General features: G+C 50.6%; 1 protein-coding gene across 5 annotated transcripts in view; it reads left to right on the forward strand.

Moving 5' to 3' along the window:
* Positions 1-26,098, forward strand: part of INSR (insulin receptor) — a 114,495-nt gene that overhangs the window by 80,835 nt on the left and 7,562 nt on the right. For 4 of the 5 annotated variants that reach the window (XM_074350940.1, XM_074350937.1, XM_074350939.1 and 1 more), the window contains exons 9-19: positions 696-863; positions 5,256-5,457; positions 7,126-7,161; positions 11,559-11,833; positions 12,732-12,871; positions 16,863-17,022; positions 20,428-20,530; positions 21,665-21,732; positions 24,347-24,591; positions 25,616-25,726; positions 25,815-25,974. In XM_074350940.1, the coding sequence (XP_074207041.1) occupies positions 696-863; positions 5,256-5,457; positions 7,126-7,161; positions 11,559-11,833; positions 12,732-12,871; positions 16,863-17,022; positions 20,428-20,530; positions 21,665-21,732; positions 24,347-24,591; positions 25,616-25,726; positions 25,815-25,974 (1,668 nt within the window). The remainder of the gene's footprint in view (positions 1-695; positions 864-5,255; positions 5,458-7,125; positions 7,162-11,558; positions 11,834-12,731; positions 12,872-16,862; positions 17,023-20,427; positions 20,531-21,664; positions 21,733-24,346; positions 24,592-25,615; positions 25,727-25,814; positions 25,975-26,098) is intronic. The other variant, XM_074350938.1, reaches the window with a different exon arrangement.

The raw sequence follows: 26,098 nt of genomic DNA on the forward strand, positions 1-26,098 counted from the left end.
TTTGGTTGTCATGACTGCGGAGGTGGGGCTGCTGGCATCTAGTGAGTGGAGGCCAGGGACGCTGCTCAACACCCCACAATGAACAGGACGGCCCCCATGAGAATTATCTAGCCCTGCACGTCAGTAGTGCCGGGGGTGAGAAATCCTGTCCTGTAGGATAGAGTCCAAACTTTATGCACCAGCCCCAGCTTTTTTGGTTACTGCCCTCTCATCCTGTACCCTCCAGCAACACCAAAGGATGAATAGTTTCCAGGAACTGCCATCTCCCAGGCTTTTGGATACACCGTGTCCTCTGCTTTGAGACCACACCCCCGCCCTGGCCCCATCCCTCACCGACTCCCTCCACCACCCAAAGGTGGTGCGTTTTAGGGGGATGTTAAATGGGCTGCCAGCTCAGGGACACGCTTGAGTGACATCTTAGTGCTGGAATTTGCCCTGTCATGACTGGGTTCCATTTGGGGCTAATCATAACCAGAAAATGTGAGTTTGTCTACTTCTACCATCCCCAGCACCTTTCCAGGGCCCAGAACAGAGAAAGCTTGGCATAGAGTTGGAGCGCGATGAATGTTGGTTGCATCAGTGGTTGAACACGAATGGCTATGTCATCTACAAAAGCTGTGGTTTGAATGGACTGAAATTTTGTAACCCATGCGTCCTCCTCCTCACCGTGGACCTGTTTCCTTTCCCCTGTGCAGATCCTTCCGTCCCGCTGGATCCCATCTCGGTTTCTAATTCCTCGTCCCAGATTATTCTGAAGTGGAAGCCTCCCTCTGACCCCAACGGCAACATCACACACTACCTGGTATTCTGGGAGAGGCAGGCGGAAGACAGCGAGCTGTATGAATTGGATTATTGCCTCAAAGGTGAGTGCAGGCAGAGGCGCGGGAGGGGCTGGTTTTACACACTGGACCTGCTTTGTTCTCTCCCCTCCTCCCATTTCCCAGTGTGCGTACGAGTGCATGTGGGTGCACACATTCCCTCTGGTCTCCTGCGAAAACGCACACACAGGCAGACCTCAGAGACATCGTGTGTTCCGTTCCAGACCCCCGCAATAAAGCGAGTCGTGTGATTTTTTTTGTTTGTTTCCCAGTGCCTATAAAAATTATGTTTACACTATACTGAAGTGTATTAAATATGCGATAGCATTAGATCTAAAAAAAAGGGTACATACCTTAATTAAGAGTACTTTATTGCTAAAAAAAAAAGAGTACTTTATTGCTAAAAAAATTGCCAAAACAATTACAATAGTAACATCAAAGATGACTGATCACTGATCACCAAAGCAAATATAATCACAATGAAAAAGTTGGAAACATCGCCAGAATTGCTAGAACATAACGTGGAGACATGAAGGGAAAAAATGCTGTTGGAAAAATGGTGCCTATAGACTTGCTCAAGGCAGGGTTGCCGCAGATCTCTGGTTTGTGGAAAAACGCCGTATCTGCGCAGCTCAGTAAGAGGAGGTCTGCACACATTTCTAAAGATCACAGCCCGAGAACATGCTCTGAAGACTCGGGTCGGAATCAGACACTCCCTACGTCTTGGCACCACTTCCCTGTGGAACTTTCTCCTCCCCCCTCCCTCGTCCGCCTCCCCCAGTGGGAGTGTAGCTGTGTTAACCCACGCAAGGCTCCCCTGCTAAGGTGCAGACCCGCAGATGTGTGCGGCGGTGACGGACAAAGTCAGGGCGGAAGTCTGGCCCCGCATCGTAGACCCTTAAGCTTTAAGGATCGGAGACAGCAGAGGGTGATAACCGGTTCCCTCCTGTGCTTCCCATTAAACATGTACCCTCATGACAGGTTTTTTCCAGTCTTTAATCTTGTTTATTTAATGGGCTTCCATCCATCTATAGAAAAATGGAAAACTATTTGAAGCCTCAAATGAGTTTGTATAAATTAGTTTATTTTAGAACTGGGTTTTTAAAAAGCCCATCAAATCGGAGAAACAGAAGTCATTTTTTTTTCTCTTTAGTGGGTTTTGTTTGTCTGTATATATTTTCCTTTAGATTTTTTGAGTTAGCGGTATCCTCAGGCCTCGGGGCCGCGGACGAGGTGTGGGTGAGGTCGGGAACCTGAGGTCTGCTCCCGGCTCGACGACCTCTGACCCGCTGCAGGGCTTCGGGCGGTCACCCGGCTTGCCATCGGCTGCCTCCTTTTGGGGAGAAGGGGCGGGAGGCCAGATGATCTCCGGGAGAGGTCCCAGCTGTCAGAGCATGTGCTATGTGTGTGCCTGTGACCTCATCTCCCGCCTGAGCAGAGGGTTGCAAACGTGATTTATCTCCTTGGATGCTTTATATAACTCGAGAGCAAGCAAAGTCATGGTCTCAGCTGTGAGCCGTTGGCCCTGCCTTCGAGTAACCGAAACCGCCACCAGCAGCCGGGCAGGCAAAGCTTTTTTTTTTTTTTAAGAGCAACAGCTTTTATTCTGGAAGTTGAAATCTATCATTACAACATGACTATTTCAACATGGCTTTATTCGTAATGATGCCAAAGTTTATGTCATTAAAAATAAACTTAGGTACCAAGGACAGATATTGTATTATATCAGGCCCCTAGAGGAGTCGCATCCATGGAGACAGGAAGGAGCCGGTGGGGCCGTGGCTGGGGGAGGGGATGAGAGTTTCATGGGGACAGAGTTTCAGTTTGGGAAGATGAGAAAGTTCTGGAGGTAGAGGGTGGGGATGGCTGCCCAGTAACATCAGTGTGCTCAATGCCACTGCATCGTACACTTAAAAATGATTAAGATGGTAAATTTGATGTGATGTGTATTTTGCCATGGCTGAAAAAAACCAAATACACACACAAAGAAATAACCTTCCTAACACACACGAGACAAATCACTTACTAACCGCGACCAGCAGTAGCTTCCTTTCGTATCACAAGTGATTTTCCCCCCCTAACTTTATGGAGTTATGATTGACAGGTAAAATGGCAAGATGTTTAATGTGTAAACTATGATGATTTTTATACACATACGCATTGTGAAGGGATTCCTCCCGTCCAGTGAATTCATGTACCCACCACATCACGTATTTACTGTTTGTTTCTTTGTTTGTTGGTGAGAACTTCTAGGTTCCACTCCCTCAGCATATGCCAACTGTACAGTGGTCTTACCAACTCTGTGTTGGCTATTGTAAAGCACACATAACATAAAACTTACCATTTTAACCATTTTTAAAATTTATTGAGTCTTTTATTGTTGTTTTGGGGGAGGGAGGTAATTAGGTTTATTTATTTAAAAAAATTTTTAATGGAGGTACTGGGGATTGAACCCAGGACCTCGCGCATGCTATGCACACGCTCCACCACTGAGCTACACCCTCCCCACTCCCTGTTTTAACCAGTTTTTAGTGCACAGCTCGGTGACATTAAGCACATTCACATTGTTGTGCAACCACCCCCACCATCAACTCCAGAACTTTCTCATCTTCCCAAACTTAAACTCTGTCCCTAGTCACCATGGACTCCCCCTCCCCCTCCCACACCCCCCAGCGCTCACCTTTCTGCTTTGTCTCTATGGATGTGACTGTCTTAGATACTTCACTATATTTTATAGTCACAGGGAATCCGTAGGGGCCCCAAGCGTCGTGCAGTGGGTGCTGGGAAGAGTGACACGTGTCAGACGCTAGGCTTGTGCCTGATCAAAAGACCCCTCCTCCCCAGAAAAAAATGTCAGGAACCCCCTTTACTAGGGAAATCCTAAGGTTTTTTTTCCCATCCATAGTGCCATCAATAGCCCTTCTAACAGCTAAACCAGACGGGTTATTCCATGCCTATTAATAAACGTAAGAAGTATTTTTAAGTATTTCCAAAACTGTATAAATACTTGGGCTTCCGAGTGGGTACTCACCATCCTCAGGGAGCTACTTAGAGCTCACTGTCTGCCGGAGCCATTAAAGGAGAGAGGAAGGAATGGAATTCCCCTCGCTGAGTAGCCGCCCAGCACTGAGGGCACTGTTTTTGCCCTTAAGGAGTAGCCTGCATCCTTGAGGCTGAACCAACCGCGTGGCTGTGCTCACACGACAGGCGGCAAGCATTCCCCGGACCCGACCTCAGGGGTCAAGACATACCAGCTGTGGTCCTTGAAAAAGCAGTGTGGTATTTTTAAGAGCACTACCTTGAGAAGTTGTTCTTTTTTTTTTTCTTTCTTTCTTTTTAAAATTTCCTTTTCTGTGCCTCTTTGAAAAATTTCTTCCCCCAATTTTCTCTCATGTCCTGAGCCCACAGTTTCTCAGTCTCACCACTGTTGACATTTGGGGCAGGATAATTCTTTGTGGTGGGGGCTGCCCTGTGTAAGGTAGGATGTTGAATATCGCTGGCTGACACCCATTGGATGCCTTTCGTCCCCTTGTCTCCCCAGACAGCCCTGACAGCAAAAAATGTCCCCAGACCTTGCCCAGTGGTAGGGGGTGGGGTGTAGCGCAGAATCACTCCCCCCTCCTGCCCGCCCCCTGAGAATCACTGCCCTAATCTGACTTCTGTTTTCCTGAATGACTGTAGAGTCTTTCATTTGTGCTGCACAGTTTGACTGCTCAGTCCAACCACTGGGTCTGTAAGTCGGACCATGTGGAATTCTGCTCTGCCCTCTCCACACTTTACGTGGTTGATTGATGATTGCATCATTCATCCATTTAACTGTGACTTGGGCCCCCTGTCCTTTTCTAATCCCATCCCTCACCATTCTCTCCCTCATCCCCTTCTAGCTACACTGGGTCCTTGGTGTCTTCTGATATGCCAACGAAACTCCTACCTCAGGGCCTTTGCACATGCTCTTTGCTGTCTGAATTGCTTTACACCAAGATATGTGCATGGCTCATTCTTGTACTTAATTGGAGACTGCTTAGTGGTCACTTTCTCTGAAATATTCCCCCAGCCACCCTGTGTCCTTTCACCTTGCCCTCTGATCCACGGCATATGTCTCTATTATATTTATTTTTTATTTTTGTATTCCTCCCCCGGTGCCCTGATGCAGCTCACCCATTAGAATGTAAGTTCCATGAAGGCAGGGACATGCCTGGTTTCCTTCAGCCTCTAGCCCTGAGGGGTTATGGTGTCTGACAGCTTCCCGCTGCACGTTGACAAGAACCTTCTCAGTTGACAGTGTCAGGACCCTCCAGTGAGCGATCTGATTTTTCCCAGTCGAACTTGGGAGAGCTCTGGCCCGGGTGCCCAGCCGCTCTGAGAAAGCCCCCTTCGCTCAGGGTAGGGGTGTGTGTCAGGCAGAGACCTGAGCGCACCTGCTCTGCCCTCCTCTAGGGCTGAAGCTGCCGTCCCGGACCTGGTCTCCGCCGTTTGAGTCTGAGGGCTCCCAGAAGCACAATCAGACCGAGTACGAGGAGGCTGCCGGAGAGTGCTGCTCCTGCCCGAAGACCGACTCTCAGATCCTGAAGGAGCTGGAGGAATCCTCGTTCCGGAAGACATTTGAGGATTACCTGCACAATGTGGTTTTCATCCCCAGGTCAGGGTTTGCCATTGGCTTGGGGTTGGGGAACCTTATTTAGGGACCAAGATGAAGTGGGGACACAGAGGGCGGGCAGAGTCCTTGCTGAGCCGCTTCCCGGGGTGAAGGACGAGATCTTGTGATTTCCGTAGGCTCCTGACCAGGAAGAGCACGTGACCATCAGAACAGGGGAAAAAGCTGAAAAGACTCCACACTTGCTTTCCGATGTCTCATGAACGCTTCAGCCCAGCCTCTGGCCTCAGTCTGAGTTCTGGAACCAACTCCATTAGATTACTGGTGGTTAATTATTATCTGATAGATTCTTATAGACAGTAATTAATAATCGACAGATTCAATTATTAGGTTAGATTACCGAGGAATGCCTGCCTGGCCCCGTGCTTGACTTATTACTGTCTCAAGCACAGTGCATTCTCTTTTTAAAATCTGTGTGACCTTCTCATCCTTCCAGAACTTTCCATGGCCTCTTCAAAACCCCAGAGGCTGCTCCTATTTAAATACTTCCCTTAGTGAGTGAAGGGGCTCACATGCTGATGTACACCTGATCTATGGAGCGAGGGTTTGTGATAAAAATGACTCCCAGTTTTCCATATGTCCTTGCCTTTTGTGCAGACACTTAGGTAGAAGGCTGTGTGGGTTTCAGGTTATCCCGCCCCTCTCAGTGCCTCAGTTGACCTACCTGTAAAGTGGAGAGCAGACGAGTCCCTGCTGTCAGGGTTATGAGTCTGCACGAGTCCTACAGGGATTCTCAGCCTTGGCACTCCTGGTATTTGGAGCCAGTTCATTCTTTGTGACGGGGACCATCTTGTGCGTTGCAGGATGTTGGGTAGCACCCCTGGCCTCTCCTCACGTGACGCCGGTAGCACCGTCTGCATCAGATGGTTTCGCGAACCTTCCCAGTAACCCACTGAAGCAGCAGCATCTCCCTGTTTTGGGTCCGAAACCTGTTTTTGTTTTTATTTTTATTATTTTTTTTTAGCAGATGAGTGACTGCCCAGGTTTTCACAGTAAATGTGTGATGTGGACTCTGACCCGCCCCCTCCCTCTCCACCCTTGACCTCTTCCCTTTACAGACTTCACCAGACAGCTACCCAGAAAAGTCCGGTCCAATTGGCTGTTTCCAAAGTGGACTGAGACCCCCAGAGGTTTACACTGGGATAGAACAAGATTCTAGACGGGGTGTCTTCAGATACCTCCCATTGCGCTTGGTAGCTGCTTCCCCGGCACCATCAACACGTAACACTTCTCCTTTTCCCTCTTTCTTGCATTCTCATCCCTCACCCTGAGCTCAGAAGAGCACTGAGTGTCCCAGCCCGGGCGTTGAGGCGGTTACTGTTCCACACGTTAAAAAGCTGCCAGACCTAAGGAAGAGGCTGGGTCAGTGGTGGTGTTTAAAGGTAGTCGAGTCCGACATCCAGAGGGAACCCCAGATGGCCAGGTCTCTGGAAGGGGGGTGCGTTTTCTCTGACTGCCCCCCACCCCTCCTTGCTGTGTTCTCTGCACCTGCTGGGAAGACGTGATTCAGGTGATGGGAAACAGTGGTCCATAGGCAAGGGCAGGGCGCCCTTGGGCTGCTGGTACAGAATGTGGCTACCGGGCTGTCAGAAGCCGAGGTCTGTCTAAAGAACTTCTGTCTGTCCTCAAAAGCAGTTGGTTTTGTTTTCACAGAAAATCCTCTTCAGGCCCTGGCGCGGAGGACACCAGGTACGACTCACCTGTGGGACGTGCGGGCGGGGCGCGCGGGGCGGGAAGCATGTGGTGCGCCCTGGGGACCGCAGGGGGCTTCTGTGGCTTGATGCATGCGACGCGCCGCTGCGCCGAGGCCTGGCGCTGCACAAACCCGCACGTTAAACGCCTTCACCCAGAAATGGGACCTGGGCACGAATGTGGGGGTCGGGGGTCGGGGGTGGGGAATCTTAACTAACACACTCTGAACCAAAGCACAGAACCCAGGGAGTACTTCTGGGCACCGGCCAGATGCCACACGTGTCTCTCCGTGCAGCCACTCACTAGACATTCATTTTATCAACGCCGAGCGTGTGTGCAGACCCGTCCCCGGGACCAGAGCCTCAGCCACGTGCGGCAGGGAGTGGGCGAGGCCGAGCGGGACGGGTTTACGCCGCGTGACAAGTGCCTCATGACAGACGGGAGCCCCTTAATTCCGCTGAGGACAAGGGCGCTCCTCTTTGACTCGCGTCTTCAAGAATTAAGGAGGGCTGTCCTGGAGGAGAGGCCAGGCAGAGAGAACTGGCGGAGAGCCAAGTCGGTGGGCCCAGTCCGGGGCTCCTAGGGGGAGAAACAGGCAGGGGGGGCGGAAAGGCAGGCTGCGGCCAGGCGGCCGGATTCTGTTCTTGGAGCGGAGGGTTTATTTATTCACTTTCAGCCCTGCCTGCGGCCCCGATCTGCCCTCTAGTGGCCGTTTGGAACACAATCTGTAGGAAAGAAAGGTCTAGAAATTTGAGGCGTTGATCCAGACAAGGGTTTCTCACCTCGGACCTCTTGACATTTGGGGCGAGATGTCCCCTGGGTGGTGGGACCAGAGGGCAGAATCACTCCTGGGGTGAGACTGGGGGGTAAGAAGAAGCTGTGTAGGTCGCCAGTGGGAAGATCAGTTGATGCTGCCCCGTGGGTGGGGGCGGGGGCCTTTCGTGACCACGTGGTGGTCTTTTTGGATATAAACCTCTTCACATATGCATATTTGGCCTATTTGCGGAGAGCACGGATGTTTCCGCTTGTTGAGATACCAGTTTCTCATTAGTTTCTCATGAAGAACCAGCCTCTCAGTCAATTTTGGAAGGCCCATCTGTGGTTGTTTAGAAATGTTCTGAATCTTGCTAATATGGATGTATCTTTGGTTTCACAGCTTTGGTTTCCAATCCATTGGTCTTTTCATATAAAAAGACCACAAAGAAAATCTTAGTGGGGACCCTCCTGCCAAAGTAGGGTTTGATTTCTGACCACAGAGCAATGAAAACGAAAAGTAAACTTCAAAATTTGAATAGAAAGTTCTCCTTCCTGGTAATTAGCAGTGGATCACTTAGACATCTATTGGGTGAAAGTAAAAATGGAAACTTTCATTAAAGTCCTTTTGGAAAATAATGGACACGTGAATCTCACATACCTTCACTTGTAAACATATTGCCGAAGCTGGACTTCGATGCAAATTAGTAGGCTTGAATGGTTTCATAAATTAAGAAAAAACTTCAAAATGTAAAGTGTAATGTGTCACGGAGGGAGTGGAAAACCGATATAGCAAAACTTGTGGTAAATATAATCAAAGGGAAATGTGCACAATAACTAGAAGTAAAGGAGGTGACATAAAATTAAGGTCTGGGGGAGATTTTAATATGTAGAATTCTCTGGATAACCATGAGCCATTCAATTTGAAACGTTCAGAGAGGTGAGAAATTTTGACTTGTCTAAGCGAATTCAAGAAGAAGCAGAATGATTAAATATCCTAATAACCTTAGGAAAGGACTTTAAAAAAAGTGTCAATTAACCCCCACCCCTGCAGAAAGGCCCCAGGCTCAGAGAGTTGTACATTCTTCCACACTAAGAGCAACTCTTTTCTGTAATATAGAAACTTCCAGAGCATAGAAGTCTATGAAACTCTTCCTAGTTTTATAAAACTGACACAGCACCCCTTAGCAGAACCTGACAAAGATGCTACATTGAAAGAAAACCCCAGGACCAGCTAGTGTGGGACTTTAAATCCAAATGTCCTAAGTACAACTCTGTGCTGGCAGCATCGTTTATCTCAAAAGTGCAAGGATGGTTCAAGATCAGGAGTTCTGATGATATAATGTAATTCATCAAGAGGCCAAGTAAGGAAAATCATAATCACCTCATTCAATAACATTAATTAAAAATTCCTCAGCTAGAGAAAGGGGAGTGAGTGGGAAAGAGGCCTTTTATAAAACTAGGAAGAGAGAACTTCTGCAGCAAGATAAATACTACCTAAATGAAACCAACAGCCAAGCTGATGTCTTTCTTAAAACTATTTCTGTTGGAGTTGGAAGGAAAAGCCAATCTTATCATCACTAATTAACACTTCTCTTTCATTTAGCCAGTGCAGTAAAGATGTAAAGTAGAATTGTAAAGAATGGATTGAGGGAAATAAAATGACTGATATTTGCAAATCCTGTAGTGGGAAGGTGGGCAGACGGCTGCTGCCTGTTTTTCTGAAGGAAGTTTTAGTGGACTGTGGCCACACCCATCTGTTGACATTGTGTCTGTGGCTGCTCGATCTGCAATGGCTTGAAAGCCATTGGAAGTTGAGTAGTTGTGACAAAAACCACATGTCCCACAAACCCCCAAATATTTACTACCTAGCACTTATGGGAAAAGGTTGCTGACCCTTTTTCTAGCGTGTTCCTTGAAAACCCAAGAAAATCAATCATAAAAACTCTCAGAAGGAGAGTTTGGGTAAGTAGGTACAGCGTAAATGAGTAAAAAGCCAGTAGATACACTGGCAATAATTACGATATAAATCAGGGGGAAAGGTCCCTTTTTATAACTGCCCTAAAACCTTAGTAACCCCATATAGAATTACCTGGGGAGAAAAATCAATTCTAAATTGCTGAGATATAAACTTTTACAGATAAATGAGAAAGATTGTTTCAGATCATTTCAAGAAAACTCACTGGCACACAGCAAATCAGGGTAGATCGATAAAAGGTTGATGTCCTTTGCTGAGGGAGCAGTGCAGGAACAGGAAGGCGGAAGGTCCTAGAACTTCATGGAAAAACAGAGGACCAGGGTGGGCTATTCCTTAGAGAAACACAAAAGAATCAACAAAGGAAAAAAAGAGTTTACACTCAGCAGTACAGAGAGGAGCCAATAAAGCAGCAGAGTGATGCTTCCAAAAAAAAAAAAAAAAAGCGTCAGGTTGCAAATCTGAAAAAGGGAAAAAAGAAACAAAACAAAAACTCCTGTTAACCTTCAGCACGGCTGAGATTAGCCCGGGGCGCGGTTTCCTGGGCTGCCGCTGAGACCACAGGTCCGCGCGAAGCGTCTGGAGGGCAGCGTAGCCATGCGGGCCAGGAGGCACAATCAACTCATTTCTCTTCTTAGAATCGACTTCAGGGACTAATAAGACAACTGGACAGTGATCAAAGCAATATTTATAAGAGAAAAAAAAATTAGGGCTACGCTTATATTAAAAAAGGGAGAGGATGACTAAGTTAGCTTGTGGCTCATGCATTAAATGGAATATTCTACCGTTTTCCAAGTTTTCTGCAACACGCCTGCGGTACTTTCCTAACAAAGAGGGGAAAACCTCACGCTGAAAAAAAAAAAACAAAGCATAAATTCTGTCCTACTTAAGACATTAGGGTTTAAGGAATCTATTTCAGAATGCTTCCAATACAGCAAGTGAGCAAGTGGATTATAAAACTGGCTTGGTCCCCATTACACTCATACAGAGTATTTACAGAAAAAGTAACACTAGGACCCAGTGGGCTGTGGAATAATGAGTAATTTAAATTTTATTTAGACTTTTTTTGTATTTATTATTTTTTAGGCTATCACATTTTTCTTCATGTATCTATGTAAGGGGTGGGGCAGAATATGCCAATGGCATAGGCGGGTTTTGTTTTCCGTTACCCCTAGCAACCTGTGTGATACGAGTCTTTTACCAAGAACTGAAGTTTAATTACTCAAGTTAGGCAGATGTCCCGAGTGGTCATAAGGATCAGTAGGTGCACTTCTCCTGTTTAAACTGGTGATGGCAATAGCTGGGACCATTCGGCAGGGCGTCCTGAAAAGCCAGACTCTTGCACACTTTTGGCGTTTTGTTTTTAACACTGACCCTGGGTGGACTATTAACCTGCAAAATGAAAATCTGAAATCAAGCATGTGGAGGGGACTACTGGGATGTCTATGACGGATGGTCCTGGGGACCCTCTCCCCCCCATCTTGGGGTGAACCTGCCTGTCCTTCTTTGAAAGCTGCTCTGGGTTGTAATTCCTGGAAATCTGCATTTTAACCTATGGGCCCCTTTGAATATCGCTGCACCATGGTCCTTGGTTTTAAGCCTTTATTCCCCAGCAGCACGTAGAGATGGTGACTGAGGGACCACGTGTGTCCTACTGTTGTGACAGGCCGTCGCGGAGACGCAGGGCCCTGGCTGACATAGGGAATGGCACAGCGGCCGTGCCCACGCTCCCGGGGTTCCCCAACGCCTCCTCCACCAGCGCACCCACCAGCTCGGAGGAGCACAGACCCTTCGAGAAAGTGGTGAGCAAAGAGTCACTGGTCATCTCGGGGCTGCGTCACTTTACCGGCTACCGCATCGAGCTGCAGGCTTGCAACCAAGATGCCCCCGAGGAGCGGTGCAGCGTGGCCGCCTACGTCAGCGCCAGGACCATGCCCGAAGGTGGGTTGGCTCATCGGGGGGCCAAAAGCAGCTCTCCACCCTCTCGTCAGCAGACATGCGACTTTAACTCATTTGCCTTAATCATTTAAAATTTCCCCCAGCTTTATCGAGATACAGTGGACATATTCCAGTGCATAAGTTTAAGATGTACCGTGTGTCAGTTGGATACACTGACATATCGCAACATGATGACCACGGTAGCTTTAGCTCACAGCTCTGTCACATCACATAATTTCATTTCTCTTTTGTGGTGAGGACATTTCAGTTCTCTCTCAGCAGCATTTACGTATACAGTACAGTATTATTAACTCCAAACACCATGCTGTACATGAGATCCTCAGAACTTACTCATATTACAAGTGGAATTTTGTCCCCTTTGACCAGCATCGCCCGGTTCCCCGCTGCACCTCCTCGCCTCACCCCGCCCAGCAACCACCATTCAATTCTGTTTCTATGAGTTCAGCCTTTTCAGACTCCGCGTATAAGTGAGGTGATACAGCATTTGTCTTTCTCTGCCTTATTTCACTTGACATAATGCCCTGAAGGTGCATGCATGTTTGCTTTTATTAGTTTTTAATGACATGAGTCCTGCATAGCCATTATATAAACTTTAGAAGGTACACACAAATCATGAGAAAAATAAAGTAAAATTAAGAAATACACATGTGTAGTGTATTAGGGTTCTCTAGAGAAAGAGAACCAACTGGATGTGAGACAGACAGACAGACAGACATAGAGATGCTGGTAATCCCGTGGGGTGAGTTTTATGTCTGTTTCCCGACAAGGGGAGTGGAACACGGGACAGTCGCGTGACCCGCTCGAGGTGGCTCAGCTGGTTGGTGGAGGTGGGATTTAAGCCGGGGCACGGGTCTCAACCTCTAACCACCGCTCCACACAGCCAAGGCCGATGATATTGTGGGCCCCGTGACCCACGAAATCTTCGAGAACAACGTCGTCCACCTGATGTGGCAGGAGCCCAAGGAACCCAACGGTCTGATCGTGCTCTATGAAGTGAGCTACCGACGATACGGCGATGAGGTAAGGCCCCTGGTGCTTGGCCGTGTGCCTTCAGGGCTGTCATCGGTACCTCCTTCCTCTTCTTAAATTCTGGTCCTCATGCTCCTCTCATTAGATGCTTTGTCGTTAGGACTCAAAGCCCCGACTTTCCAGGGAGATGGGTCAGAAATGCCAACCTACAAATCTGATTTCCTGCCTCAGTTTCTCACGTTGAATTCTAGCCCTCGTCCGCACGCTGAGTGACGGCTGTCTGCATGTGCGGCCCTTCCGACCTGACAGGAGACTCATTTCACTTTAGAGACAGCCGTCTGAGTCTGGAATGAATCACTGAAAACGATAAAGGACTTTTTGTTGGATGCCTCTCTTTACTCCCAGACACAAGGTGTCTGCAAGATGATGGGCCAACGCAGAGGTGCACAAGGTGCGGACTCTTAAGGAGAAGCTAAGGTGTCCTGCCGGCTCACTGCGTGCCCCGCCCGAGCGCGTTAAGCGCTTTTCATGCAGCATCTCATTACCCTATTTTACCACGTGAGACGTTGACAAGAGGCCCCGTTACCCCTCTGGACCGCTAAGAAAGGAAAAGCTGCTGCCAATTCTAATCGTAAGGTGGCGTTGCCAACTGTAAGATGCGCTCCAATTGCAGAAATGTCAAAACGTGGAACTAACAGGCCTCCTGGAATCAGCGAAGTGCAGTGACACCTCAGAGTGAGCCACGTGAGCCTGGTGCTGAGGCATCCAGAGTTTACGTGGCACCAAGGTTTCTCAGCACAGAGTCGAGATTCAAACCCAAGCCCGTCTGATGTTCTCATCCGGCGGCTGGAAACTTTTTTCTGTCGAGGACCAGAGAGGAAACAGGTTTGGCTTTGTGGGCAGGTGGTCTCTGATGCAAATACTCAACTCTGCCTTTGCACCGTGAGAGCCCCCGCGGGGGTGACACATAAAGGAAGGGGTATGGTTGCGTGTGAATAAAACTTTATTTGCAAGAACAGGCCGCAAGCAGTCTGGATTTGGCCCAATGGCCGTTGGTTGCTGGCCCCTGCTCTTAGCCTGTAACACCATGGGGCAGCTCTCTATCCCCAGAAAGGGCTTGGGGTCTACACCTGCCAGGAGAGGCACTCCCGGGGCTTGGACCTGAGAGAGGACAGCTTCCCCCTTTACTGGGTGACTTCAGGCAGATAAGTCAGGTCACCTCCCTGGGCCTGACCCAGAGGCAACACCTGGCCCTCGGTTGAGCCGTTTGCAATGATCCATTTACACCTCACAATGACCCCAGGAAATGAAACCTGCCAGTGTCTCCATTTACGGCTGAGAGGATGGAAACTCGGGGAGCTGAACGGACTTGCTCAGGGTCACACACACTCAGCCCTCAAACCCAGACCACTGGGCTCTGGCGCCTGCCGTCTACAATGAGGGTGATCATGCGGGTCAGAGGGCATTTCCTATAAGGGGCAAAGAGCCAGTGCTTTCAGCCTGGGGAGCCACACGGTCTCTGGATCAACTGGTCAGCTCCGAAGCAGACACAGACAGTACAGAGAATGAACGGGAGTGGCTGTGCCCGTAGAACTTTATTTACAAAAGCAAGCAGTGGGCTGGATTTAGCCTGCGGGTCATAGTTTGCCAACGCCTAACAGAGGTTGTAACAAAACTGCCTGATTTCCTGGACATTGGGGGAGAGTCATTCTGTAACCAGGTGGGCTCAGCATGGCTTCCCCTAGTCAGAGAGGGCGGCTGAACTCCCTCTGTCTTCCCTCCTCGACCACGTCTGCTGTTGATGTCCAAATACTCCGCTCTGATGATGATTTAGAACTGAAACCAGCAAACGGTGACCCCTCGGCTAGTTTTTGTATGTCCTGCAGAGAGTAATCCAGAGGAACAAGGAAGAATGTACATCCGCACGAGTCCAGTGGCCAAGCCCAGAATCAGGATGGGAGGGGAGCCCTCAGGGGTGCGTTAACGGGAGGCATGATTCTTAGGGGCCATGATCGCAGAGCTTATTAATACATTAGCCCCTATATATAAAACCCATATGTCCCAAGGAAATAATTCAAAGTTGGGGGTGGTGGCAAAGCTTTATGCATAAGATTTCACCACTAGCAAAAATCACAGGCCGCTAGACGTCTACCCACTGCAGGATGGAAACGTAGAGGACGGTATAGCCCTGGAACTGGTGGATGGACGCCATTCGGAAACCACGTCTGGGAAGCTCTTTGTGCAGTGTGATGTAGAGGCTGAGGTTACAGGCTCTGGACTTCAGCTCCTCCAAGCCGTTCTCCTTCCTTTGGCACCAGCATCTAAGAACCCCCCCCCCCCCCCAAACTAGCTTATGACCAAAAGGGAGCTGCTTAGCTCCCATAATTGAGCAGCGGAAGGAGTTCAGGCACAGCTGTCTTCCCTCACACCTCACATTAGGACCCTCACCCCTTCCCCTCCCTGCCCCGGGAAAGCCTGGTCCCAGAGACCACTCCCTCCCTGCAAAGAGCATTGATCGATTTTCAGTCTTTTCGTGTGTGCACTTACATCCTTCGCTTCAGTATGTTTTTGCAGGTTTGAGCTTTTTTATCTTGTTTGCACAGACTTTTCTGTAACTGGCTCCTTCACTCTTGATCAGATTTGCTTCTTGTTTTGCTGTTTTTTTCTTTGGGTTTTTTGGTGCCTATGGAGAGAGGTTCTGGCTTTTTCTGTTCCCGCCCTCAAGGTGTCCGGGGCACACGGGCAGCTTTGGAGGACGCATTTCCCCTTTATCCCGGATAGCAGCCTCCTTTGGTTTCTATATTTGCTTATTTGTCCCTCTCCACTTGGTGACTCATCCTACTTGGAAGGACCTTTGGACTAGAGTCCCCACCCCTGCCGCCAGCTCAGTCTGTTTTCTTGCTGTTATTGTCACATGATAAGCATGGGGAGTTTTACGTCGCTCTCTCTGCCCCCACGCCCCCCTGACATGTTCCAGTCCAGTTCTCTGCATGCACCATTAGCCTGGAGCTGTTTTGGAAATGTTTCACAGTCAGGACAGGAGGGGAGCCCTCAGGGGCCGATGCGTGCAGGTTTCGTGGTCCTGTTGCCCAGCGAGCCTCACGCCTCTTGTCATCAGCCCTGGGTTCCTCTGTTTTACATGTTTGCTGCTGGGCTGTAGCTGCTTACTTACCTCCTCTCTTCTTACCAGACATTTAGGTAGATCCCAACTCTTTCAACGATGGCAAAATAAATAAAATCAGATCGAAAGGTTGCACCAGGAGAAGGAAGGCGTTTTAACATTAAGCCTGTGTATCCATTTGGTTTTTAGGCGATTTAAGCAACGAAGGTCCCTTCTTTCCCCCGCTTCTGGAGACCTCTTGGTGGCTTCAAGGAGAACTTTAGGAGCCAGAAAGCTCAAGGGCTGCCCTGCCACTCACCAGCTGTGAGGTCAGGGCCAGACCATTCGGCTCCCCGGCCAGGAGAGGGCAAACTACTTATGGAAGCCTATTTTTGTACAGCTCGTGAGCTGAGAATCACTTCCACATCTTAAAATGGTTGGAAAAAAAAAATCAAAGGCAGAACAGTATCTCATGATACATGTAAATTTTGACGAGGGTCTGCTTTCAGCATCCACAGGGTCTCACTGGGCATCCAGTGCGCCTAGCTGTTAACGAATCTTACGGATTCAAGATTCCTCTCTGGCTGCTTCTGAGCCAGGATGGCAGGGTGGAGTTGGTGACAGGGATCCTGTGGCCCCTTGAAGCTGAAGATATTTACTATCTGGCCCTTTACAGCAAAAGTTCACCGACCCCTGCCCTGAGCCTCAGTTTCCTCGTCTCTAACCTGAGGCTAAGCACAAGGCTGTTGTCAGGATTAAATGACTGGATGCGGCCACGTGCTTGGCTGTGGTTTGGGAAGATGGGCTGCTACCGTCATGACCTCTGCGTCTGTGCCTTATCCGTAGAGCCAAGGCTCGGGGACTCCTTGAGTTGCTTTCCTGTGACACTGACTGTGCTTTGCTCCCTCCGTGCCACCTCTGAGAGGCGTCCTTGTGTTTCAGGAGCTGCACCTGTGCGTCTCTCGAAGGCATTTCGCTCTGGAGCGGGGCTGCAGGCTGCGCGGGCTGCCGCCCGGGAATTACAGCGTGAGAGTTCGGGCCACCTCCCTGGCGGGCAACGGCTCCTGGACAGAAGCCACTTATTTCTATGTGACAGATTATTGTAAGTCTGCGCGGCCGCTTCGACCGGTAGGGTCTGTGCTTGGCTCTGGGCACAGCAGAGCATTTCAGAGGATGGATGGGGAAGCGTGGAGGCCGTGGGCACTGGCCCTGACTTGAGCCTTGGCTCCACCGGCTGCCGCTGTGTGACCGGGGCAAGGTCCTTGCCTTCTCTGAGCCCGTGCTCCCTCATCTGGCTGTGGGTGTAATAATAGGACCACCTCTGGAGAAGAAGGGAGGTTTCCATGACGTGACTGTCAAGTGGCTGGCCCAGGGCACATCTGATAAACACGCTCCTGTTCCTGGTGTCTGAACCTTTTTTTCAGATGGGCCGTGCCCTCCGAGGGAGGCTGTGGGAGCTCACCTCCTCAGCCTTGGGTGTGCTCTCAACATGCTGGCCGTGAGTGCTGCTGTTGGACAAGCTGGACCCACTGTAGACAGCAGGGCGGGGAGAGGTGGGCAAGGCTGAGCTGGTCAGGGAGTTCCTCCCGGAGGTGGTGACATCTTGGTGGAAACCTGGAAGAATGTCTGAGTCGGGGCAAAAGAACATGTTCAGCCCAACTCGTGGTAGGAACTTGGATGAGTGAACAAACACATGACTTGGAAGGAGGGAAGACTCTAGACCAGGAGGAGCGGGAACTTGGGTGGGAGGGGGGAGACGGAGCCTCTGCTTGGCTGGTGGAATTTTCAGGTTCTAGGCATGGGGGGAGGGTGGAAAATGGGAAGTGATTTCTTGCTGCCGTGGTTCTGGCCAAGGCCAGGGAGAGAGTGAGTGCTGTGACACCAGCCGGACACACTGTGCTGTGAGTCGGGTGCTGTCTGCCGGAGGTGGCGCAGACTCTGCAAGTTAAGGAGCCCAGTTCCCAGCAAGACCGCCCTCCCGTCAGACGCCAGGTCCAAGTCTGGGTCCTCCAGGCCGCCAGCGCTTCCGACTGGCTACAAACTCGGGGGTTATCACGACCCCCTCAGATTTGGTTGTGTGCTAGAATGGCTCACAAGACCGAGGAAAACGCGGTTTCCAGTGACAGTTTTATTATAAAGGATGTAAGTCAGGACCTCCCAGCTGAAGAGCCCTGTAGGGTGGGAGCCAGGAGGGTCCGGGACCCAGCTCCCTTGTCCTCGTCCCACGGAATCAGGACACATCACATCACCCTCCTGGCGCGGTGACGTTCGTCAGCCCGGAAGCTCCTCTGAACTTTGGTGAACAGAGTTTTTATTGGGGTTTCATTATATGGGTGTGACTGAGCGGATCGTTGACCACGTGACAGGATTCCACCTCCAGCCGCCTCCTCCGTGCGAAGGTCAGGCTGAAAGCCTCGCGCCTCCGGCGGCGTGCTTGGTCTCGCGGCGGTCAGCCCCCATCCCGGGCCCTCTCCTCTCTCAGAACAAATTCAGGTGTGTTCCCGGGGGCTCATCAGTAACAGAGACACTTCTAATACTCAGGGTATTTCAAGGATTTGGAGTCCCTGTCTTAAGAACCAGGGACACCATGAATAAAATTCAAAGGCAAATATCAAGGTGGGAAAAATATTTGTAATATCATTGACAAAGAGTTAACATCCTTAATACAAAATAACTATATATGTGTATATATATGTATCTCATATGAGTAAAAGAGATATGTCCTAACATAAAAATAAGCAAAGAATATAAATAACCGATTTAAGAAGATTTGAAAAATAAGAAACACAAGAGAAAAATGTCCGGCCTCACTCAAAACCATAACAAGAGACAAAAAAGCAAATTAAAACAAGGTGTAATTTCTAACTTACCAAATTGGCAAGATTTCTGTTTATTTCTGTCTTTTAATGACCTATGTAGTGTTGTCCGAGAGTGCCAGCACATGGCCCTTCTTTGTCATGGCAGGTGACTGCTAAAACGTAGTACTTTAATAATACCTATCAAAAAAACCTTACGAAGGCTCTCACTGTTTCAGCCAGTGGTGCTGGGTTCTAGAAATTTATCCTAAGGAAGTGATCGTAGATGTCCAAGAAAGCTAAATGTTCAAGGAAATCCAGCACAGCTTACTAACAAGAGCAAAACATCTGGAGAATTAAATGTTTGACTCATTAGATTACTTACAAGAAAAACTCTTTGTTAAATAATAGGGAAGCCAGCAAGACACCCGGGGTGCAGAATTTAGAGAGGCGCTCACTGTCATGGCCCAGAGCAAGGGTTCCTCTCAAATTCCGCCCTGGGTGCCTCCCTTCCCTCAGCCTAGTTCTGGCAGCTCCTGGAACCTGGGGAGTAAGCGGGACAGCGGGGTTCGGGGAGGCAGAGATGGAGAGAGGGGGACGGCATGGCTCTCATATTCTGCCCTGAGATGTGCTGGGTCCTGAGCACTTGGTAGCTTCCAGCTTTTCCCACCTCCTAAGGGGCGGAGAGGAGGGACACCCCGCCGACAACTGCACATGACCAGATGGTTTCCATTTCTCAAGTCACATTCAATCATCAAATATTTACGGAGGCTTTCTGAATGCTAGGAGCCACCGGAGATGGGAGGAGGCAGTTGGCTGTCAATACAGGGAGGTCCGGGAGGATGAGATATCTCAGGATAGAGCTGGCCACCAAAGACAGCTCAGGGCAGTGGCCAAGAACTCACTCAGACTGCCCGGGTTCAAATCCCTGCTCCCCTGTGGATCAGCTCTGGGACTTTGGGCAAGACCCGTCACCTCTCTGAGCCTCTGTTAACTGGTGTTGGTCGTAGCATCTCACACGCTGGCGTATGGGATGATTAATTAAGATCACCTGTCAAAGCAGTCTAAACACCGCCGGGTGTGGTGGCAAGCATTCAGCAAGCTGCTCTAGTGAAAGACCCAAAGGACCCGGTTTCTTCTCTGACTTTTCAGAGCTCATTTTCCTCCTGGGCTTGGAAGCGTCTGAATACATGTTTATAATTTCAGACAACTTGGCCTTGCATGTGAATTAAAAAAAAAATTAAGGCTGCGTAACATTTCCTCAACTGGTTTAGTTTTTGGTGGGAGGAGCCCCCAGCATACTCAGGGCACTTCCTGGTGAATTTTTCATCTACCATGGGTGCTGCTGGGATTAAAATATGCTATTTAATTCACAGGGTCCAGTGTGAAATGCAGGGCCCCTGGCTTAAAAATTGTTAAGAGTTTCAAGGTTGTGACAGCCAAGCATTAAACCTGGGGATGTGGCTGATGGAAACTGACCGTCGGTGGCAAAGGGAGAAAGCTGGTAGTGGGCAGGGGTCTGGGGTCAGGGACTTGCTTCCAGAATACGGGCCTCTGAGCCTGCTGCCCAGCCCTGTGGACACCAGCAGGAGAGGCACAGGGACAGCGAGGTTGTGCGGCCCACCGTTAAAGCATGCAGATGTGAGTTCTGATGTGAAATTTGATGGGAACGCATTTTGATGTGAAACATGTATTTTCTTATTCTATTTCAGTAGACGTCCCATCAAATATTGCAAAGATTATCATCGGCCCCCTCATCTTTGTATTTCTCTTCAGTGTTGTGATTGGGAGTATTTATCTGTTCCTGAGAAAGAGGTGAGTGTAAAAGGTTAACAACCGGCTCGCGCTGCATCTAGACTTGCTATGCGTTTTACTGGTGCAAAGGACGCATAGCATGTAATTTACGGATAATGGTCATAATGCAGCATACAGTACTCTTTATCATAAACTCTCTGGCCAGCTGAGCCTCACCAAATGTCTTTGCCAATTTTTCCCCGCCCAAACCTTTGTAGCCAACGTATGGTTGCAGTTCACGAATGAGTGTAGTTCCAGGATAAGTGTCGACTGATACTGTGCATTAAAGAGCGAGACAAAAATGATGTACATACATGCTTATCGGTAATAGGAGTGACTCTGCAGAATCAGAGAATAATTCTGAGATTATTTTCTGAGAGCACATTTTCTCAATCTTTTTGTGCCTTTTGCGATGTCATGGCTCCGGAGATGACATATTTTTAAGCTTCGTCTGCATTATTAACATTTTTGCCATCACTTTCTCAAGCCTGGACATACAACAGAGTGATAAATCAGTCTTGGTTTGTAGTGTTTGCCTACTTCTGTGGTGTGGCTGTTCCCACCGGGGCCAATTTCCAGCTCCAGACGTGATGTCACTGAGCGCAGAGTCGGGAGGAGATAAGCAGCCGCTCACTGTCATACAGTGTTTCTGCCACACGGATGCAATAATGTAAATACGTGCGGTAACTAGGCGGGCTCAAGAGTGTGGATCCTAGTAAAGTGTAGTATGATTATCAGGAAGTGGTGGGTCTTGAATAACCGTCACCTTTGCTTCGTATACAATTTATTTAATTATAAGCCCATGCGATTCAATGTTAATGATGGCTGTATTTAACAACTGGCTTGCAAATCTCCTGAAAATTGAAAATTGTTTCTTATAAGCTGGAAAGAGATGGCTTCAGAACAGCGGTGGGTGAGTGGTTTTTAAAAGGTGTCACGTGGAACAACCATAAATTACAGTTTATGGGTGAGCAGTTCTGTGGTGGCACACTTAAGTAGGCATCTGATGGGTTCCACTAAAAAAAAAAAGGGTCCCACATCCTCACTCCAGAGAGTATGCAGGGTTATGTGGATGCTGCTAATAAGGGTGGCCATTTGCCCTCCCACTAGTGACCCACAGAGTCCTATGAGGGTGCCTCTGTTTTTCTCATCCAGGCAGCCGGATGGGCCACTGGGACCACTGTATGCTTCTTCGAACCCCGAGTACCTCAGTGCCAGCGATGGTGAGTCTTAGCCCCCTCCCCACGGGTGACCAGAACCCTGCTGTGCAGTTCCCTTTGCCACCGTGTCGAGTGACACTCAGGGCTTGACCCCCGGGATGCTGAGAAGGGTCCTCTTGTTCACTTGCGCTTGCAGACCTGCCCTTTGCTTCAGAAACCCTGTTACTGGGAGCAGACAGACACCTGCTGTCTGTCTGGCGCCTGTTTAGATGGGCTGATCTAGCTGGTTTGGGATCTGCGGGCTGGGCTGGGAGGCCAAGAACCTGGTCCCCCAGCCGTGGGGGCTGTGCGGTCTGAGGCTCGTGCCAGAGAGTGCCAAGGGTCAGAGCCAGAGAGCAGTGACCAAATTGGCCGTCTCATCAGGGCGGTGAGAGTCGGAAGCCAAGAGGGGTCCTGGGGGTCGGGGAGGGGGGAGATAAGGAGCAGGGACGAGAGGGGGCAGACGGGAGGCTGGGTGGGTACCAGGGACACATCTGTGGAACATGGATGGGATGCTTATGTTGGTGGCAGGAGTGCAGGACGGATGGCCATATTCCCCTTGACTGAACCAAAGGCCAGTGAGTGACCCCTGTGGATAAGGCCTGGCTGCTCCTTCAGACGTGAAGGCAGCTGTTGCTTTACAAGCTTCTAAAATGCTTCATGCAGCAAAAAATCAAAAAGTGACTTTCAAAGCATGAACAGCACTGCCCAGCGAGAGGCTGCCTCGGGATACGGGGGTGGTATGTTTGAGGGCACCTGGGATTTGCTTTACACAAGTCTGGTAAGACTTGCAGTCACGGAGGTGCCTGTCATGAGGAAGAAGTTTATCCTCACGGATTCCTAGGAACGGGAGGCAGGGCCACTGGGGAAGCACCAGGGCCTGTCAGGAGGCAAGAGTGCGAGGGAGCCTGTGGGCGAGAGCCTCTACTGTGGCTCCCACGGGAAGGGCGAGGCAGGGCAGGGCGAGATGGGGGAGGGACTAGTTTGAACCATTTTGGCAGAGTCTGGGGCACAGGGGCTGTCCCTGCATGTCCGCTCCTTGGCCCTGGGGTGATCAGGGCAGGGGCATAGCGGCCCAGATCAGGGAGGGGTTGGGGTGTGGGCTCTGAACTGGCTGGTGCAGGTATGAAAGGCAGACTCCCAGGTGAGCCATTTACTACCTGTGGGAACTGGCTGCCCCGGGACAGGCAGTGCTTCCGGAGTCAGCAGGCCCTCAAAGCATCAGAGCAGAGACACTAGACGAGGCGGCTACCCCAGGGGGAATATGCACAGAGCCCAGGAGCAGGAGGGGATGAATGTGGATCCAGAGCCCCCTCACCTGCTTGGGAATGGTGTCAATGACATCAGAAACGGGGGAGTTGGACCCCAAGGCTGCCATTGGCCTCACAGTCAGGCTAGGCCAGGCTGTCTGCTCGTGGCTGCCTCTGCTCCCCCACCGGCCTGCTTCCTTCTGGGGATGCAGCGATGGCTGAGGGCAGAAAGGTGCTCGGTGAAAGCCAGAAATTGGGGCTCATGAGTCTTTAAGGCCAGGAAGATCTGGGCAGAGGGAACACACGGAATGGTCCAAGCTCAGGGTCCCAGGGGGCAGAGTGCCCCCACCCCCACCCCAGTGACCATCTATGAGTCATTTAGGTGCAGAGCTCCTGTCTGACCCAGTGTCCTTGCAGGAGGCATTGGTCACTGTATTGTGTTTGCTCGGGCCACTGTAACAAAGCCTCACAGACTGGAGGCTTAGAAACTTAATTTGATTTCCTCGCGGTCCTGGAGGCTGGAAGTCTGAGAGCGAGGTGTTGGCAGGGCCTCTCTCCTTGGCTTGGAGACGGCCGCCTTCTCCGTGTGTCTTCACGTGGTCTTCCCTCTGTGCGTGGGTCTGTGTCCTAATCGCCTCTTCAAGGACACCGGTCAGATTGGATTAGAGCCTCTTTGAATGACCTCATTTTACCTTGATCCCCTCTATAAAGACCCTGTCTCCAAATACAGCCATATTCTGAGATGCCAGGGTTAGGACTTCAACATGTAAATCTGCAGGGGACACAGCTCAGCCCACAACCGGTGCAGAGGAAGGCAGGTGCATCTTGGCTTTTCTCATGAGGACTTTGTGCATTTGTCTGAGAATCATATGCTGTGTAACAAACCACCCCAAACTTAGTGGCTTAAAACCACCACCATCTCTTAGCTCACAATTTGGTGGGTTTGCCACCTGGGCAGTGCTGGTTCTCCTGGTCTCACCCAGTTGGCTGAGGCCGGTCTGCAGATCCACTGGCACTGGGTGGTCCTGGATGGGCTCACTCACATGTCTGTGGGTTGGCAGGTTGGGTGCTCCCCCGTCCCCTTGGCACTTTGCAGAAAACAGGCTCGGGTGGAGAGTAGTGTCATTTGGTGGCAGGGCTCTGCACTCAGACAGGAAGGATGGGGATGCAGGCCCATCCCGGCACTTCCTGGCCAGGACCCTGGACCAGTTGTGGCTCCTTCCCGAGCCTCCACCTGTCCTGTTCTTGGCCGTGTGCCCACTGCCCGGCACAGATACTGCATCACACGTCACTTAGTGATGAACGTTAGCGAGGCAGGGCTTGGGTGGGAGGTGGCCAGGGGCCCCCGCGGGAGCCACTGAGGCTGCTGTGTAGATAATGAGGAGCAGTGTTCCCGTGTTCTGTGTACGTGCCGGACGAGTGGGAGGTGCCCCGGGAGAAGATCGCGCTGCTGCGAGAGCTCGGGCAGGGCTCCTTCGGCATGGTGTACGAGGGCAACGCCAGGGACATCGTCAAGGGCGAGGCGGAGACCCGCGTGGCGGTGAAGACGGTCAACGAGTCGGCCAGCCTGCGAGAACGGATTGAGTTTCTCAACGAGGCCTCGGTCATGAAGGGCTTCACCTGCCACCACGTGGTGAGTCCCGCACTGGCCCTGGGAGGGGAACAAGGCTTCCTTTTAAGCCTGTTCCCTCATCCCGCCGCCTCCATCCTTCCTCCTAGGGCACAAAGCATGAGGAGGCTGGGTATGGACCCCCCTGCCTGGCCCCCCTCTCTGCTGAGCATCCTAAGCTGGGGAGAGGGTCCCTCCCTTCTCATTTCTCCAGTCCCATCCTCTCCCGTCTCACCCAGAGCCAGACCCTTTCCTGTCCCATCACTCTCCAGGATCCTCCATCTCTCCTATCTTCCTGGCTCCTCTGTAACCTTTAAACACACTGTGGTCCACCCACCCCTATCTCCCTCCCCCACCCGCCAAGTCAGCACAGATTCCCTGTCTTTCTGCTCCCACAGTGGTCCCTTAATGTCTCCTTGCCCCACACATATTAACGAAGCACCTGTTCTGTACTGAGCCCTGTTCCCCTCTCTGGGATGCAGCACACATCTGCCCTCTCGGAGTTCCCAATCCAGCGGGTGGAGACAGAATCTAAACACAATAGGTTAATTATGTCATACTTTAGGAGGTGATGCTATGGCAAAATGGGAAAGGAGGGCAGAGCTGGGGAACTGGGAATGCAGCCGCAGTGAAGGCTTGTCTGAGCAGAGACTTAAAGATGTAGGGACTGAGCTGCAAATAGGGAACAGAGGGTCAAGCAGAGCAAGCAGCTGGTGCAAAGGCCCAGAGGTGAGAATGTGCCTTGAGTGCTCAGAGGCATGGAGATATCCAGGGCTTTGCCCCGCTATGTTGCTATGGGTGGGCAGGTCTCTCTGCTCCCCTCACCCACCAGACTGTGAGTCCTGAAATCTCCCTCCCCCCAAAGCCCCCACCCAGCAAGATGCTGACCCTGGCATTTCAGCCAGACAGACCAGGGCTTCCCACAGTCCACTCAGCAGCAGGATGCTGTGTGTGATGGAGGTACCAGACAGGGAGAGATGGCTGCATTGAAATCTTCCCACAGACCCTCATTCAAGAAGCCCCCTTCCCACCCATGCTTGCTTTGCAGGTCCGCCTCCTGGGGGTGGTGTCCAAAGGCCAGCCGACACTGGTGGTGATGGAGTTGATGGCTCACGGAGACTTAAAGAGCTACCTCCGTTCCCTGCGGCCGGAGGCCGAGGTGAGCTGCCGCGAGGCACCGGGCAGGGCGCCCGCTCTGGGCTGCGGGCACCAGTGTCGCTGAACACGACTCCATGTTTTGACTTTAGAATAACCCTGGTCGCCCTCCCCCTACGCTGCAAGAGATGATTCAGATGGCGGCGGAGATTGCCGATGGGATGGCGTACCTGAACGCCAAGAAGTTCGTGCACCGGGACCTCGCAGCTCGGAACTGCATGGTCGCTCATGATTTTACCGTCAAAATCGGAGGTGCGTCTGGCTTTCTGCTTTGAAATGTAGATCCCAGGACTTCTGACTTCAAGAAGGAATTGTCTGTGATGAGCACTGGAATCTTTTCTAATAGTGCAAAGGGGCAGGGTTTTGGACGGGGGCC

The sequence above is a fragment of the Camelus bactrianus genome, chromosome 22 (assembly GCF_048773025.1).
Source record: "Camelus bactrianus isolate YW-2024 breed Bactrian camel chromosome 22, ASM4877302v1, whole genome shotgun sequence".
NCBI lineage: Eukaryota > Metazoa > Chordata > Mammalia > Artiodactyla > Camelidae > Camelus > Camelus bactrianus.